Source organism: Colletotrichum fioriniae (assembly GCF_027942845.1).
Source record: "Colletotrichum fioriniae strain IMI 355084 chromosome Unknown scaffold_2, whole genome shotgun sequence".
NCBI classification, from domain to species: Eukaryota; Fungi; Ascomycota; class Sordariomycetes; order Glomerellales; family Glomerellaceae; genus Colletotrichum; species Colletotrichum fioriniae.
Window position 1 is genome coordinate 1963811 of NW_027076838.1, and position 14291 is coordinate 1978101.

General features: G+C 52.7%; 2 protein-coding genes and 1 non-coding gene across 3 annotated transcripts; 2 read left to right on the top strand and 1 right to left on the bottom strand.

Moving 5' to 3' along the window:
• Positions 1–2571: 2571 nt before the first annotated feature.
• On the top strand, positions 2572–2638 carry N0V96_002344. The gene has a single exon. It is a non-coding gene; the product is annotated as a tRNA-Lys (tRNA).
• A 4039-nt stretch (positions 2639–6677) lies between these two features.
• N0V96_002345 (uncharacterized protein) lies at positions 6678–7531 on the bottom strand (the record flags this gene model as incomplete). The annotated part of the gene is made up of 2 exons (XM_053187617.1): positions 6678–7192; positions 7300–7531. 2 exons carry the CDS (start codon positions 7529–7531, stop codon positions 6678–6680), a joined length of 747 nt encoding a protein of 248 aa, XP_053055121.1.
• Positions 7532–12481: 4950 nt separating this feature from the next.
• N0V96_002346 (uncharacterized protein) lies at positions 12482–13324 on the top strand (the record flags this gene model as incomplete). Its single annotated transcript, XM_053187616.2, has 3 exons — positions 12482–13094; positions 13179–13231; positions 13298–13324. 3 exons carry the CDS (start codon positions 12482–12484, stop codon positions 13322–13324), a joined length of 693 nt encoding a protein of 230 aa, XP_053055120.2.
• Between the last annotated feature and the right edge of the window lie 967 nt (positions 13325–14291).

Below are 14291 nucleotides of genomic sequence, written 5' to 3' on the forward strand. Positions count from 1 at the left end.
AGCATATGTAGCACATTCAAGGCGCAGGAAACGAGACACATATGTAGTGCTGAGCAAAAGCATTCCGTCGGGTGCTCTCTTATCAGAGTAACGACGACCTTTTGCTGTCCGGGGCAGAGACGGCGAGGCGACAATGCTTCAACATCTCACAATAACCGCTGTTTCCTGGCCAAGAGGTCCGCACTGAGCACCTAAGTTCGCCCTCCTCTTTCCATCCTGAGCGGCGGCAAGGACCTGTATTTGGGTGTTTTCGCCTAAATACTGCTTCAAGCCTGCCTTCTTTGGGTCCTGGTCTTTGGAGGACACCCTTCCATTCAGCCAAGCACGACAAGCTCCGATCACAGTATTGAAAGCTGGCAGCTTTACTGGTTTCTTGACTTGGCCGGGCCCAGAACTCCTTATCTGGCGCCATCGTGACGACGCAAGTGAAGTTTTCGGCTTGTCACGCCAAAGAACATTACGCCAGAGGACGTGGGGTCTAAGAAGCAAACCTTGGTGGTCCGGAGCTCCATGAACTGGCCGGCAGTGGGCACAAGACTGCATCCCTCGTCTGAGGAAGTGGATCGAATTTTGCATCTCCGGTTGACGTTCATATCGATATCTTTACTCATGGAGAAACCATTGCGCTCAATCTTGATTGACAAATCCAATTAACCTGTTCGTGGCCTTACGTCGCAGCTAGGTGAGTTACCTAGGTATTGTTTGTCTCTACCAAGGGCGGACTTACTTGAAATGATGTATTGAGAGCAAACTCTGAAATCACGTCGTTGTGACATCTAAGCCTCCACCCGAGGGACAAAATACATGGCCGCTTTCGCCATCCGAGTGGCCTTGTCGTCGAGAGGTAACAACATGTGTCCAGCGGAGCGTTTCGAGCCCGACCATGAATTCGCCACACTCATGATATACTTGCAATTTCGGGCAATTGCTGAGAAAAGGGTGCCCTAGGCCAAGTACCGATTAGCTCAAGAACATGCCACATGGTACGGCTAGGATTTCTCGTAATTGTGTGACCTGGTTTTCTCGCTGACATGCACATCTGACCAAGTTAGCAGAATAATGGGAAAGATTCTTCATGGCAAAGCAACCACTCACAGACTTCCCAGTTCAACGGACATAGGCTTCATCCGATGTCTTTGAACCGGAGTCTCCGTTCTGACTTGTACGACAGTGTCTACCTCCCCCCCCCCCCCCCCCCCCCTCCATCTTCCGAAACTTGGGCAGTGAGGTTGCCTCTCAGCGAATAAGACGTACGATGCGATCTATTCAGTGTTTCTGATGCTGTCCAAATTGCGCCGCTTCACTTCTTGCGTCCGAGACAACGACGGCTAAAGACATCCAATGATATTACAACAGCCTGCGCGAGGTTTTTGCCTCGGCCCTCGCCCGGTTGATCATCACTCGATACTTATTGTTGTTTTGCAGATGAACCCTTCAGCAACACGCAATGGTCACCCTTCAAAGTCATCTCTGAGGTCACAAGGCCACCAGACACGAGACCACACCCTTCGCCCATTAGCACCACCAATATTGAGTTCAACTGATGCGCCTAGATCTGTAGGAAGTTCTTCCAGTTCCTGGACCTCGAACCTGCTTTCCAGATGTTGTATATGCGGTGATTCATGAGACAGGATAGCGAATTCCACGTGCTCTCTGGACGTGATAGTAGGCCACCTCCACTAACACCACTTTGGCAAACCTACGCTAATTGACGATCTCAACCTTTGCAGAGGGATGAATGCCCACGTCAACACTACGGCTGTTCCGATGCCACCCTCGAAGGCCCCTGCGCCGTGGCAACGAGGCGAATCCCATTTCGGGCCATCCCATCGAGAGAAAGGCACACCACACGAGGCAAACGATACACAGGTTTGAGCTGTTCATCCTCAGGGAGGGTTCTTATGACCGGTGCTTAGAGACATCGGGCGTTGTCTCTCGGCTTATTGAATCAGCTGATCTCGGAAGACGAAATATTCCTGTGCTCGAAATTGTGTCTGATGGTGGTTACCATCTGATTAGCCTTGAACGATGCTCACCGGCCGCACTTTTTTCACCTCACATCAATATCACCCGCAAGTCCTGATGTGACAGACTTGAGACAAGAGACGACCATGGCTCCACAGGACTGGACGAATCTTAGACATGTAAGAAGCATACGAACCCGTTCAACTCATCTAGACACCTGACATCTTGATCAGGGATAGTTTCACAGCCATACTAACACCGTTGCTTGCACTGCCTCATGACTCTGTGTAAGATACTGCATGCGTACGACCTAGACAACTCAGCGTATCTTTCTTGTTTGTCTCTTGTGGGCCAATCTCCGTCTCGCCTTGCTATACGCAAGCTCCAAGAAGTTAACCATCCTTGACACGGGAATTGCTTAAGAACTTGAAGCTATGTGCTCTGAAGCACTTGTTCCTGGGACTATACCATTCCATGTATATATCCTTCAGACTGCTACGAGGGGCCCGCTCAAGGCTATGGAGCCCCCTTCCCGGCCGCCCTCCATCCATAACCGTCCACGGCCCTCGACCCGTCACCAACCATCAGGCAGGATTCCATCCGCCCGGCTAGCTCAATCGGTAGAGCGTGAGACTCTTAATCTCAAGGTTGTGGGTTCGACCCGTAAGCTTCATCCATCACATTAATGCATCAAGTACACCATCACTAACTATAACCAGCCACGTCGGGCTCAATTCCCGTCAGCGACTGACGCAAACACTTCTTTTTTTGTTTTTTTCTTTCGCTTCTCTCTCGCCTCTAACTTTTGACATTACTCGGGAACCTCTTGGATTGACATGTGTAGTCAGTCTTGCTTTCCGCAAGGCGGCCAGGCTCGATTCACCACCGTTGTATGTGTGCGTTTAGGGCTTTGGACAGATCCCCATCACGGGCTGGGATGTGTTGGTTGAAGTGAGAGCTTATTCGGTGGGTCCATGTCGATGACACTCGGAGCGTCACTGGCATCTCTCTCCTGCACATGGATCGTCAGCTATGTTTATTGGTGGCTTCTTGTGTTCGTGTAAAATCCTCAATGTCTTGGCCTCATGATGACTTTGATAGCGTCTGTGGTTTTGTGGAATGGTGCCTGAGTTGATATGGCGTACCAAAGCGGGCACGTCAACTTATGTTCAAGTTACTCGACTTGCGCGTGGTTGTGACTTGCTGCCTATATATCAATGCCCTCAAATTTTAAATATCACCCGCTGGCAGCTCATCTCGGTCCGTTGGAAAGATGATGGGGTTTTGTCTGGCGGCGGGCTGATTATATGCGTAGAATGTGAGGATTCATGGAAGCATTCCGACCCGCTCGTACCGAAGGCTGGGCTTACGGCAGGCGAGGAACTCTGTTTTGCCCTCTTGCAATACGTCTGGACACTATAGTGCAGTATCATATTGGAATCTGTCAATAGAATATGTCAATATTTCGTAGCCAGAAGCAATCGATGGCTTTCCGTTTCCTTCGTTACTGTACTTTGGTCGTTAAGGGCTTTCACGCATACTGCAGCCGATGAAACCATCCGCTTCTCAGAACTGAGAGTGGCATTGTGAAAGACATATTAACCAGACTCCTGTTAGTTTCAGAGTAGACGCAGCATATTCTCCGGACACTGAGGATGTGGAATCATGACCAAGAGGTCCGATCGTCTGCCGACGTCACTAGTTCATCTCGTCACAACAGGTTGGCCAGAAGAAGTTCGATGGCGTAGTCAGCTGAACCGGGAAAGTCGACACCCTATACTAACTCAATCTCAGTGCTTGCTCTACTACTGTCTGTGTTGAGACATTTTGTCCTGGCAATTTTTGGAAACAGAGGAGGATGGCGGGGATACCAGACTCCGTAGTTGACGCTCATTGCGTACACGACATCAAGGACTTGGTCGTTCAATACTTGTACTCGGGCACAGGCGAAAGCGAGTCTATGCACTCTCATACGTCTCCCTTCTAAACGCAAACGCTGAACAGGGCCGCTCTCAATTGACTGCTAGAGACGAGTGTCCGACGTTCGTCTCCGCTAGAAATTTGTATCCGTCGATGATGGGTTCATGCATATCCTCAGAAGGCCGACGGCGAGGAACAAAGCCGCCATAAAGCTGGGAGGCTCTGCTTTGCATACTCTGGAGTGACGTGTAGCAACCTGGTCAGATATGCTAGGTTGACCTTTGAAAACACTTTGAGAGCAGCCGAATACAGAGCTAGAAGAGCACTGCAAGCAACATGCATAAGCTTGGCGTTCTGGCTTACATGCGTAGCATCGATTTCTCAATGGATCGAGAAAGATATTCCCAAGACGGATTGACATACAAGATACGCACCTATCAAAAGCACACCCTTCCTCGTACAAGCAGCCGCGTCTCCAATCGCAAGCACGGCAGTGGAACGAACAAACTGATACTATGCCCGTATGCTATGTTTCAAGGAGTGCAACCGTCCACGGAACTAATACCATCGGCACGACCCCAACATGATTCGTGGGCTTTAGCAGATCGAAGTAAGCCCTTCACGTTGCAGCAGTTCGCAATAGTACTGCTTCTGCCGCACCCATGGCTGAGTTCCAGTCAAGTTTGAGGTCGTTCCCTAGGCCCCTGGACAAGCACCGTCAACAAAACGTGTCACACAAGCAGGCCGGATTCAGGACCGTGGTAGACATGATTGAAACGGACGCCGAGGGCGTTTCTCACAGGCTCAAAAGGCAGACGCGCGCCTACCTACTGCCCACAAACCCGGCGCCCCGGAACATGATCCAGGGGGAACGTTTTCCTTCACCTGACTTCCAGCTGGACAGGAATCTCAGCTGACCAGACTGGCTGGACGGGCATTGACCAGTACTAGTTCACTCTCCAACCACAATGCCGTACTCACAGCCTTCAAACAAGGTCGACCCTTTCAAGAAACTGGGAAAAATAAATGATTTCCCCGCCATTGAGCAAAGTGAGACGGTATTGCTGGAGTGCGTGAGTGAACCTTTTAACCCGGGCAACGATGTCACCATGGGGGGGGTTGCGGTAGTCGGTACTGCCGCGCCGGAAGGCCACGCATACTCCCACAATGTTCCTCCCGAGATGAGGAAGCCGAAAGTATAATACATTGCACACGCAAACGCAGACGCAGTCGCACTCTTTTGATTTCCTTTATATTGAGGGTAGATTCCCACATCAGCGCCGCTTTTTCCGTAATTGTATTGGATTCCCGTGAAGAATCCGAGCCCTTCTTGTCTTGCGATTGCTCTTTACCATTGACGATGCCAGGCGATGGGTGCAACTCAATCTGTACAGACAGCTACATGTAAATCCGGAACCGCCGGAGTGGCCGCTCCCAAAATGCCAGAGATGCCGCCGTATCGGTATCCGAGGGGGTGGTAACAGAATCCGAAACAAGGTCCGCCAGGATAAATTAAAGAATCATAGAACGGTGAGTTCGCGCGGTAACGAACACACGCAGGGGGGGGGGGGGAAAGAGGAAAAAAAAAAGCAAGCACTACTGCATACGGATACCTCGCACTCAGCAAACGGAGTACTCCTGTAAAGGTTTCAACAAGTCTGATCCCGGGCCGCCGGACTCCTTACAGAGTTTCCAACCGTCTCCAGAAAAACTGGAGTTGCAATCTAAACCGGCCGAGTCATGAGCCAGTTCGTGTCAGGTTTCTTATTCTGATTCTTGAAAAGGTCTCCCGCTACTCCGTACGGAGTACTCCCTGTGTAGAGGGGGAAAAAAACACAAAAACATAGTCTTGGCGCGAGCTGCCGCTGCTCTCGTGTTGCTATCGAAGATTCTTGAAGATTGCCGTGGGGAAGGAATAGAGGGGGCCTTGAATGATCTGGCGCCCGTTTGTTGTTGGTCGTTGGAGCCAGACCCCGACCGCCACCTTCCTGAACCCGAGTCCGACCGGGTCCGGGAAATCGCAGCCGTTGACGGCCGGGGGCTCGCTTTGTGGGTTTTTGATCGGCGGCTCTTTGTAAATTGCCTGAACAATGAGCGTTAAAGAACAAACAAAGAGGCCATTGCTGAAATTGAATGGGCAGTTGTAATTTCGAGAAACAATAACACAATAGCGAAAACGTCACCTAGCTTCACGGGGTAGACTTGTCGGTACCAAGCTACAGGATCGCTGTTGTGGTTGCAGACCCATGCACACATTGGTCAACCCAAGAAGTCAGCCGAAACAGTGTGCTGGGACCTAGGCGTGGTAGGGCAGTCGTGCCTGAAAATCCCACCTGTTCACGTCAGACAAGCTGCGGCCGTCCCATGACAGCTGCAAGGTTATCTGATCGGCATCTCACCTTTACACCAATGTGATCGACATGTCACAGAATTCAGTTGAACCATAGGCAAGAAGACCCAAATCATTGTAAAAAATTGTTTTCTTTTTCTTTAGAAACAGACTGAATCGTTCTCTCTCACATTATCAACTAGAAAGGTATCAACCCGTCCCTCGTGATCACCCACGTCCACGGGGACACTGGTATCGAAAACACAGGAAAACGCCATGTGCGGGGGAGCCCATTTCCTCAAGGCAGTAATGACACGGAATTTCCGAGTCTATTAGCCTTGAAGCCGTGTCACCCGTCTTTTTATCCATTCATGACCAAATATGCACGTTGAAACCCAAAACCAAGCCCAATGCAGTTTTAACAGATATAGTGAATCCGACTAAATGCTGCAACGGACGTTGCTTAGAGAAGGGCTGCAACGGCGAGACCACCGAGGACAGCGAAGACGCCAGCAGTCGCCTGGGCACCAGCAGCAACACCAGTGACGGTGGCGATGGCAGAGCGAGTAGCAGTGCCAGTGCTGTTAGTAGCAGGGCGGGTGACGCTGGTGATAGTGGAGGCAGGAGCGCTCAGGGTAGCGGGGGTCGGGACAGCGGTGGTGGAAAGAGCGGTGGTAGAGTTGACGATGACGCTCTCAGACTTGGTGACAGAGGCGGAAGCCGAGGCAGAAGCGGAGGCGGTAGGAGTGACCGAAACGCTGGCAGCGGACAGGGTGACGGTGGCAGTGGGCGAGGAGGAGACGACGGTGGTGGTGCCGGAGGCAGCGCCCTCGCCAGCAATGATGTGGAAGGGGTTGGAGTACTGGAAGTCGACAGTGGGGTTGGACTCAGACTTGACGACCAGGCCGTAGAAGGCGTCCTTGCCGAGAGTGCTGGGAATGGTCCAGGTGTACTTTCCAGCAGAGTTGGGGATGCCGGCTGAGAGCGTGTTAGTTCTTCTTGCTCGTCTCATCGCGAATTGGCTTCTGGGAGGATGGTAGACATCTCTACCACGTCCCATGCAGCCAAGTGATTTGTATACTTACAGGCAATGTCCTGAAGAGGAACCTGGGTGTTCTGGGTAGCACCACCGATCAGGCTGATGGAGACGGTGACGTCCTTGAAGGCATCAGGGGCAGTCCACTCGATGGTGTAGGAGGTGCCGGCGTTGATCTGCTCATTGGGGGTGGGCTTCGTGACGGGGTCGAAGTTGGCGTTCTGGGCCAGGGCGGAGGCAGCGAAGGCCAGGAAGGCAGCGGCGGAGATCTTGAACTGCATTTTGATGAATTGAGTCGACGAGGTCGTTTGAGTGTGGTGTTGGAGAGATGTTGATTAGAATTTAGGTCTAAGATAAAACAGACGAAAAAAGTCCAGGAACGAGCGACTGGAAGGTAGAAAGTGAGAAGGTTGGTTTTGGAAAAAGGGAGAGTGAGGTGTCTTTGCGACGGGTTAATGAATGACTATATTTAAAAGAGTGTCAGGCTGAAGCCAGATGATGAGACGCACAACGGCACGGGGTAAAGTGACTGGGACTTGGGTTGAGGGTAAGGAGGGAAAGAGGAAAGAGAAGGAAAGAGCAGACGACGACAGGAGGGATAGGAAAAGAAGAGGAGGTGAGGTGAGCATGACCCCTGCTAGTACTGCACCCCGAGGGTGAGGGTGGTGAGGTGAACCGTGAGTGCTCCGGGCGCGCGGCAAGGGGGTGCAAGGCAATGGCCCATGGCTTCCTTCCTCCTCTATTCCATGGTTTGGGGGGTCCATTGACATTGACATTCAGCGAAAATACCAGGTTCTACGGGTAAAAAGAGAGGGGTGACTCGGGGACATCCTGACCTAATTAGGCAAGGTACACGATGGCCTCATGGGCATCCCATTGGGAGGGAGCGAAAACCTGGAGAGGCACAGGCACAGGTTGTGATGAAGTGAGGCACAGAAGGGGGAAGCGCAGCAAAGTTGGGCGCAATGCTCCCGCCGTCTGGTGAAGTTGTGCATGCCATCGTCGCAATTGTCAACTGCGCCGCCGACAGCGCAGACATGGGTGTGGAAATTAAAGACGAGATTACCCCGTTCTGATTGGGTGGAACCATTTAAGCCAGGGGGTGTGGACCATTGAATTTCCCTGGCGCAGGTACCTAGGGCCTAGAGGCAGGCACCTCCTTCCCGACTGCGACTTCCTCCATTCTCATGTAAGACAGGTACGTACCTGCTCCCCGAGGAAGCACCACCCAACCAGCCAACCTCAGTTCTTTCCATCTCCAACCTGAGCAAGTCAACCAAAGGTAATGCTCCATCCATCTGATTGCGGTGCAAATGGAAGCGCGTACGTAGATTTCCATGGGTTCCCACAAACAATTCGTGGAGCTGCAGCCTGACGGCATTACACTATTGGCGTCTTCTGCCAGAAGAGTGCCTGCAAAGTAACTTTTCCACTCAGTGCAAGGACCAGATCACAACCGAACAGGGCTGAGCCAACGCGCTCTCCGCTTCCTGCTCAGTGGACCGCGATTTCACCCAATGAAGCGACCCGCGCTGCACCTCTCAGGCTCCCAGGTAACCCACTCGTCCCATTCCAGGGGGTGACGAGACGTCGAGATCTCCCGCAACCCACTTGCCTCCGAAGCTGCTCCCATTTGCAGGCGGACACCTTTTTAGTTTAGTGGTTCGCCTCAAGGCAACAGTACCACCGTCGAGGCAACCAAAGCTTTCGACAACTTCGAATTGGCTTCGTCTTGCAACTCTTGCTCGCATCCAATGCGAGATACCCCTCCATGTTGCAGATACTCATCCATCTCACGCGAGGCCTCGAAACGGAATGGCTACGTTCCCCAACAGCCGGGATAGGGCGGAACCTAGTGTACTGTGTAAGCTCTGGAAACTTGGAAACAAACATCAGGCCTCGAGTGCCACTTCACGCACAAGGCCAGCCTAGCCTAGGCCGCCAACAAGAGCCAAGTTTCGGGCATGGCGTGCTAGCCAAGGTACATCGAGGAAGAAATGCTTGGATGCGGAGCCGGAGCATTGTTGACTTGACTTCTAACCAAAGCCTGGAGACAACTGGAAGAAGTCAAGAACCAAGACGGGGTTGCGGCCAGCAGTTCCAACCGCTAAATCGACCCTACAAGGTAGGTAGCTTCACCCATACCTCTCTCTCTCTATGCTCTGGCGGTCTCGCCCCTGGAAGGAATTTCCCCAGCCATCTATCCGTACGGATGCAGTCAACAAACCTGCCATGCTGCCATGAAAACTCATTATTATCCAATTTCCAGCTGTCATTGTTGGTGGTGTCTCGCTCCGATGAGCCCACACATGGCTCAGATGATGCGACGTTATGCTACAGCATGTTCCATTTACTGACAAGAGAGCGTTTAAGCTAATTAGTTACCTTAACGGGGATCTGGAAATAGACACTGCTGATTGCTCCGTCACATCTCTTCGCCGGTACGTACCGACCAGGCGCAGACACGGTCACTGCAAGGAACGAAGAAACGGTTCATAGGACCGCCTAACTTGGCACCAGCCGCTGCCGCCAACTCTCCATCCTTCAGCTTTCGCCTACACCTATGCTATCCACCTGGCACCAGTCCGTCTCTCATCCGTCTCCTTTTCACCGCAGTGCTAGACGGCGGACTACCGTCGGCCTGGCGTCAAAGCGGCCACTTAAATTTGCCATGCCGCATCCTCTAGTCTGTGCTACATGCTCTAGTAGTCAGCCAGGGGCAGAGACGTTGGAGATCCCCTCCAAGGGCCCGAAGTGACGATACATCATGCACAAAAGGATCTTTTGTGTCCTCGGCCCTTCCAGAACCACACGAAGGAGCGACACTAGCTGCCAAGCGAGAGCATACTCACAATCCGGCGAAAAAAATCGAATCAATAATGTGTCCGACTGACCCATCTTGCAGCTGGAAACCCGTCGCCACCTTAAACTGGCCTTGCGAGTTAATTCATATCACAGATGAAGCGGATCCAACCAGAACAATTACTTGTCGAAGATTCTACGCATACTCCGCATGTGAGATATCGCAATCACGGAACACAAGACAGTCTCCCCGCTGGCATTTGCTTTTCAACCCCTGCTCGCACCACTTGAAGTCTGGAGATACCCATTTCCACGTCGATGACGACTCACACCCTTGTATGCGAAATGTGAGTACATCGTGGGCCTGGGGCATCCTGAAAGCAGAACGGATTAGAGGACTGAGCCTCAGCTTCGTGCGAGTTGAACTCGGTTATCTCGTAGCTTCGCGAAAACACCATCTCTTCGACGACACCTCGTATGATGGCTCAATTACGCAACTCAGCCCTCGCAATGACTTTCAACTTGCAGTCTTCCGCCCCGTCTCTGCATAATCCGATGTTCTGCATTCACCACTGCCACAACCCAATTTTGGACCCAAGGAACGACTCGTCCGACGCGTCGGGTCGGCCGTCAGCAAGGTCCCCATCGCTTGCGTCCCTTGTCAGAGTTTCAACACCAAACTCTATTACCCATAGTCAGTCAGTCACCGACCCAGCAAGCGATACTCATCCGCAATGAGTCGCAAACCGTGGTTGCCAAGTTATGGAGGCATTGACTGGCAGGACATCTGAAGCCGAGAAGCCCCTTGACCTGCCACTACATTCAAGCGACGTCATGGGCCAATGACAGCAAATTCGAGAGCGACAGAAATAGTCTCTGCAAAGGTGGGCTCGTACATATCTAACTGAGGCCATTTTCAAAGACACCCAGACCTGGAAAACGCATGCCAAATTGTGGTCCTTGTTGCACGCTCGACAGCCGTTGACGAGTTGCTTTTTCTCTGCAACTCTACGATGCAGTCAGCGTGCCTAGCAGCCCGAGTACGGCCGAGGACGGACCACTGGTTTTTCGGCTACATGCAGTCAAGTGGCACAGCGATGGCGCTCACTGCGAGATCTGGTGTCACGAGGCCGCCTTTTCGCATTCCAGGTAGTGTGGTCGAGGACTGCCTGTCGTTGTTTTCCCGCGACAATGCAGGAAGTGCTGGCGAGCAAGCTTCGCTTGCGTGTAGTGGTGCCACGATGCTGAGGCTCTCGCACAACGTTGCTTGTCATTTAGTGACTCCCGAGTGACGGTGAGGAAGTGTGTTGCATCGTGGTCAACACGAGTCAACCTTGTCAGCTTCCTGCAGGTTAAGAAACTGGCTGCGACACCAAAAGCCACACCAAAAAGCCTTTTATTGATTTCACCTCAGCCCTAAGCCAACTTGCGATGCCCGAAAGAGGGCATCCAGCAAACCTGGGCGCGCCTGGGCAAGCACGGTACTTTCTCCCGCCTCCACGTGAGGAAAGCGCAAGCCAGCCAGCCAGCCCACTGCCGATGGGGGAGAAGCAATCGTCGGAATCGCCGCATTCCTGTGCCTCACCCTTTCGTGGTTTCAAGGCCAGACAAGTTCTGAGCCGGGTCTCGACCGTTGGAATGCCCTTCTCATAGAAAGGTGCGCTATTACTAGCGTCAAGCCATGATCAGATTTGGAGTGTTTTTTTCTCATTCTTAGGTTTTGATGTCATCATCTGCACGAAGAATGCGCTTGGGGGCAAGTGCCGCTTAGGATCATCTAGGTTGGTCACGCGCCTGAACTTCATCACCGCCGTCTCTGGGCGGACGTTCCGTGGGACTGGAGCGGGCGGGAGTGGGACCGCCCGGCCTCTACCGGTGCGGAGCCCGATGCATGGCCTCCCCGGTCGTCATTTCGACTTCCGCCTCTATTTCTTCAGCGACCCGATAAAAGCCTATGGGCGTGTCTTTCTCAACTCCTATTGCGCCCTTGGGAGAGAACATGGACACCTACCGGGCTTGAGGAACCGGCAGAAGACATGCCGCAATGTGGCTTGCGACATTCGCAAACCTAGAGACTTGTGTCACCAGAAGCTTCGCCCTGTGGTGCGGAGTAAACCACACCACGTGACCTATACATCCCGATGCGGCCGAATGGAAGTGCAACGTCCCGCCTCGAATGTAGAACCTTGTAGAAGGTGCTCGTACTACGTGAAGAAGTCGATCACTTGTTGATCGCAGGAAACCCCAGAGTCGTGAATAGCATCAAAACTGTCCAATATATAAAGTCCCACCCGAACCCCCGGGAAGCACTTATACATCCGAAGTGTCTTCCAGGACCTGCTACCCACCTCACATACCTCACGTACCTTCCATCTCCACCACTCATCCCAATCATCCTGCATTTTCCAAAGTCAACCGGATCACAAACAATGGCCTACTCCACCCCAATCACAGAATTCATAACCTTCACCTTCAAAAACCACAGCACATCGCCCCCCTCCCAACCGCCCGCAGCCTGGTCCGACGTAACCTCGACTCTGAAATCCGTCCCCGGTGTAAACGCCCTCTACACGGGCACCCAGCTCGAGGACCCGTCCAAAACAGTCCTGGTCATCGAGTGGGCCTCCCCGGACGCCTTCTCCGCCTTTGCCTCGTCCGAGGCCTACATGCCCTGGTTCGCCTCCCTCAAAGCCGTCGTCTCCGCCGCCGCCTCCTCCTCGCCCGTCTTCTACAAGGTTCCCCTTCTCTCCGCGAACCAGGACTCGCCGTCCGTGGTCCTGCGCGCGCCGTGCACAGAGGTCTTTGTCGCGTACGGCGTCGAGCCCGACTTCGCGGGCAAGACGGCCGAGTTTGCAAAAGGGTTGGCGGAGGGGCGGGCGAGCGTCGCCGGGTATCACGGGCACGCGTACGGCGAAATCTCGACACCGCTTGCCGTGGACGCCGCCTCTGGAGGCGGGGACGGGGAGAAGGGCCCTGCTGTGACGCTCTTGTTGGGATGGGATAGTAAGCAGGCTCACCTTGACGCCAAAGCCAAGGCTGGACGTAAGTTTGGTCACGTTAACACCCCGCTGGGAGGGGGTTTCCCGCACATGCTCTAGCGAGAAAGCTGACTGGGTGTGTTTACAGCCATCTCTGATAACATTCACTTGCTGAGGTCAGGCCGCAAAGACATTTCCATGGTACGTTGTTGTCGAAGCCATTGACATCTCTTTACTTGCGTGTATTCCTCGACTGACGATGAACAGTATCACGTGAATCTGAAGCAAATCTGAGGACCGAATACAAGGTACTTAATGCTAGTGCCAAGTAAAATTGTATTCCTTGGAAGAAGAAAGCTACGAGGATGGGATGACTACAATTACGTACTGTACCTTTCTAATGGGATTATGATGAGACGAGATGTGTGATATACTTTCGTGCCCCAACCACCATCCGTCAATACAATACCCCGTGTGCAAACTTGTGCGGTTTCTTCAGATCCGAGGCAGGATTGCTGCACGTCATCAGCACGTGCAAGTCGATCATCAACGCTTACCGTCTCCTACGTCCAGCCCATGGATTCCGAGTTGTGGATGGGACTCAACTTCCGGCTCACAAACTTTGTCTCTGTCGCCTTCGTCCGATACCTAGTGGAAATCAATTAGCAATCTCATTCTCGCGAGGCCAAACTATCAGTGTCCATGGTGACCTCGTCTCCTCCGCCAAGGCGCGGGCAAGGAAAAGAGTCGATCTGCGCCTCAACAAGACGAGATATGTGCGCGTGTCATACGGCAGGTACAGAGAATGTAGTAGGACTGAGTGCACGAATGTATGTGATAGATTTGATCAGGGCGATGTTGGGGAACGGGTCACGAGATTCTAGGGGTCAAGGCTGTCATAACCGTCAGGGCTGTGTGAGTGAGGGTGATAGGACGACAAGCAGGGCCGGACAGGGCGGCGACCGATGGGGCGCGCGACGGTGATAGTGATGAGAGTGGGCAGGGAGTCAAGATGTGCTGGAGAATAGATGAAGTAAAAGAGAGTAGTGCACTATTAAAAGTAGTACCTCCTCTAAAAGCACCTTTGATCTGCCGAAGCTGATCGAGACCAGTCCCCCTTTCCAGATGTAGCCGGGGTCTCGCGGCGTAGATGTCGCTAGAGACCAATCCGATATCCCCCAAACACGGCGATGATGTTTCGCAAAAGAAAAGAAACTGTGCCATTCCGCCCGAAATTTTGGTTTGCCGAACTAAAATTTGA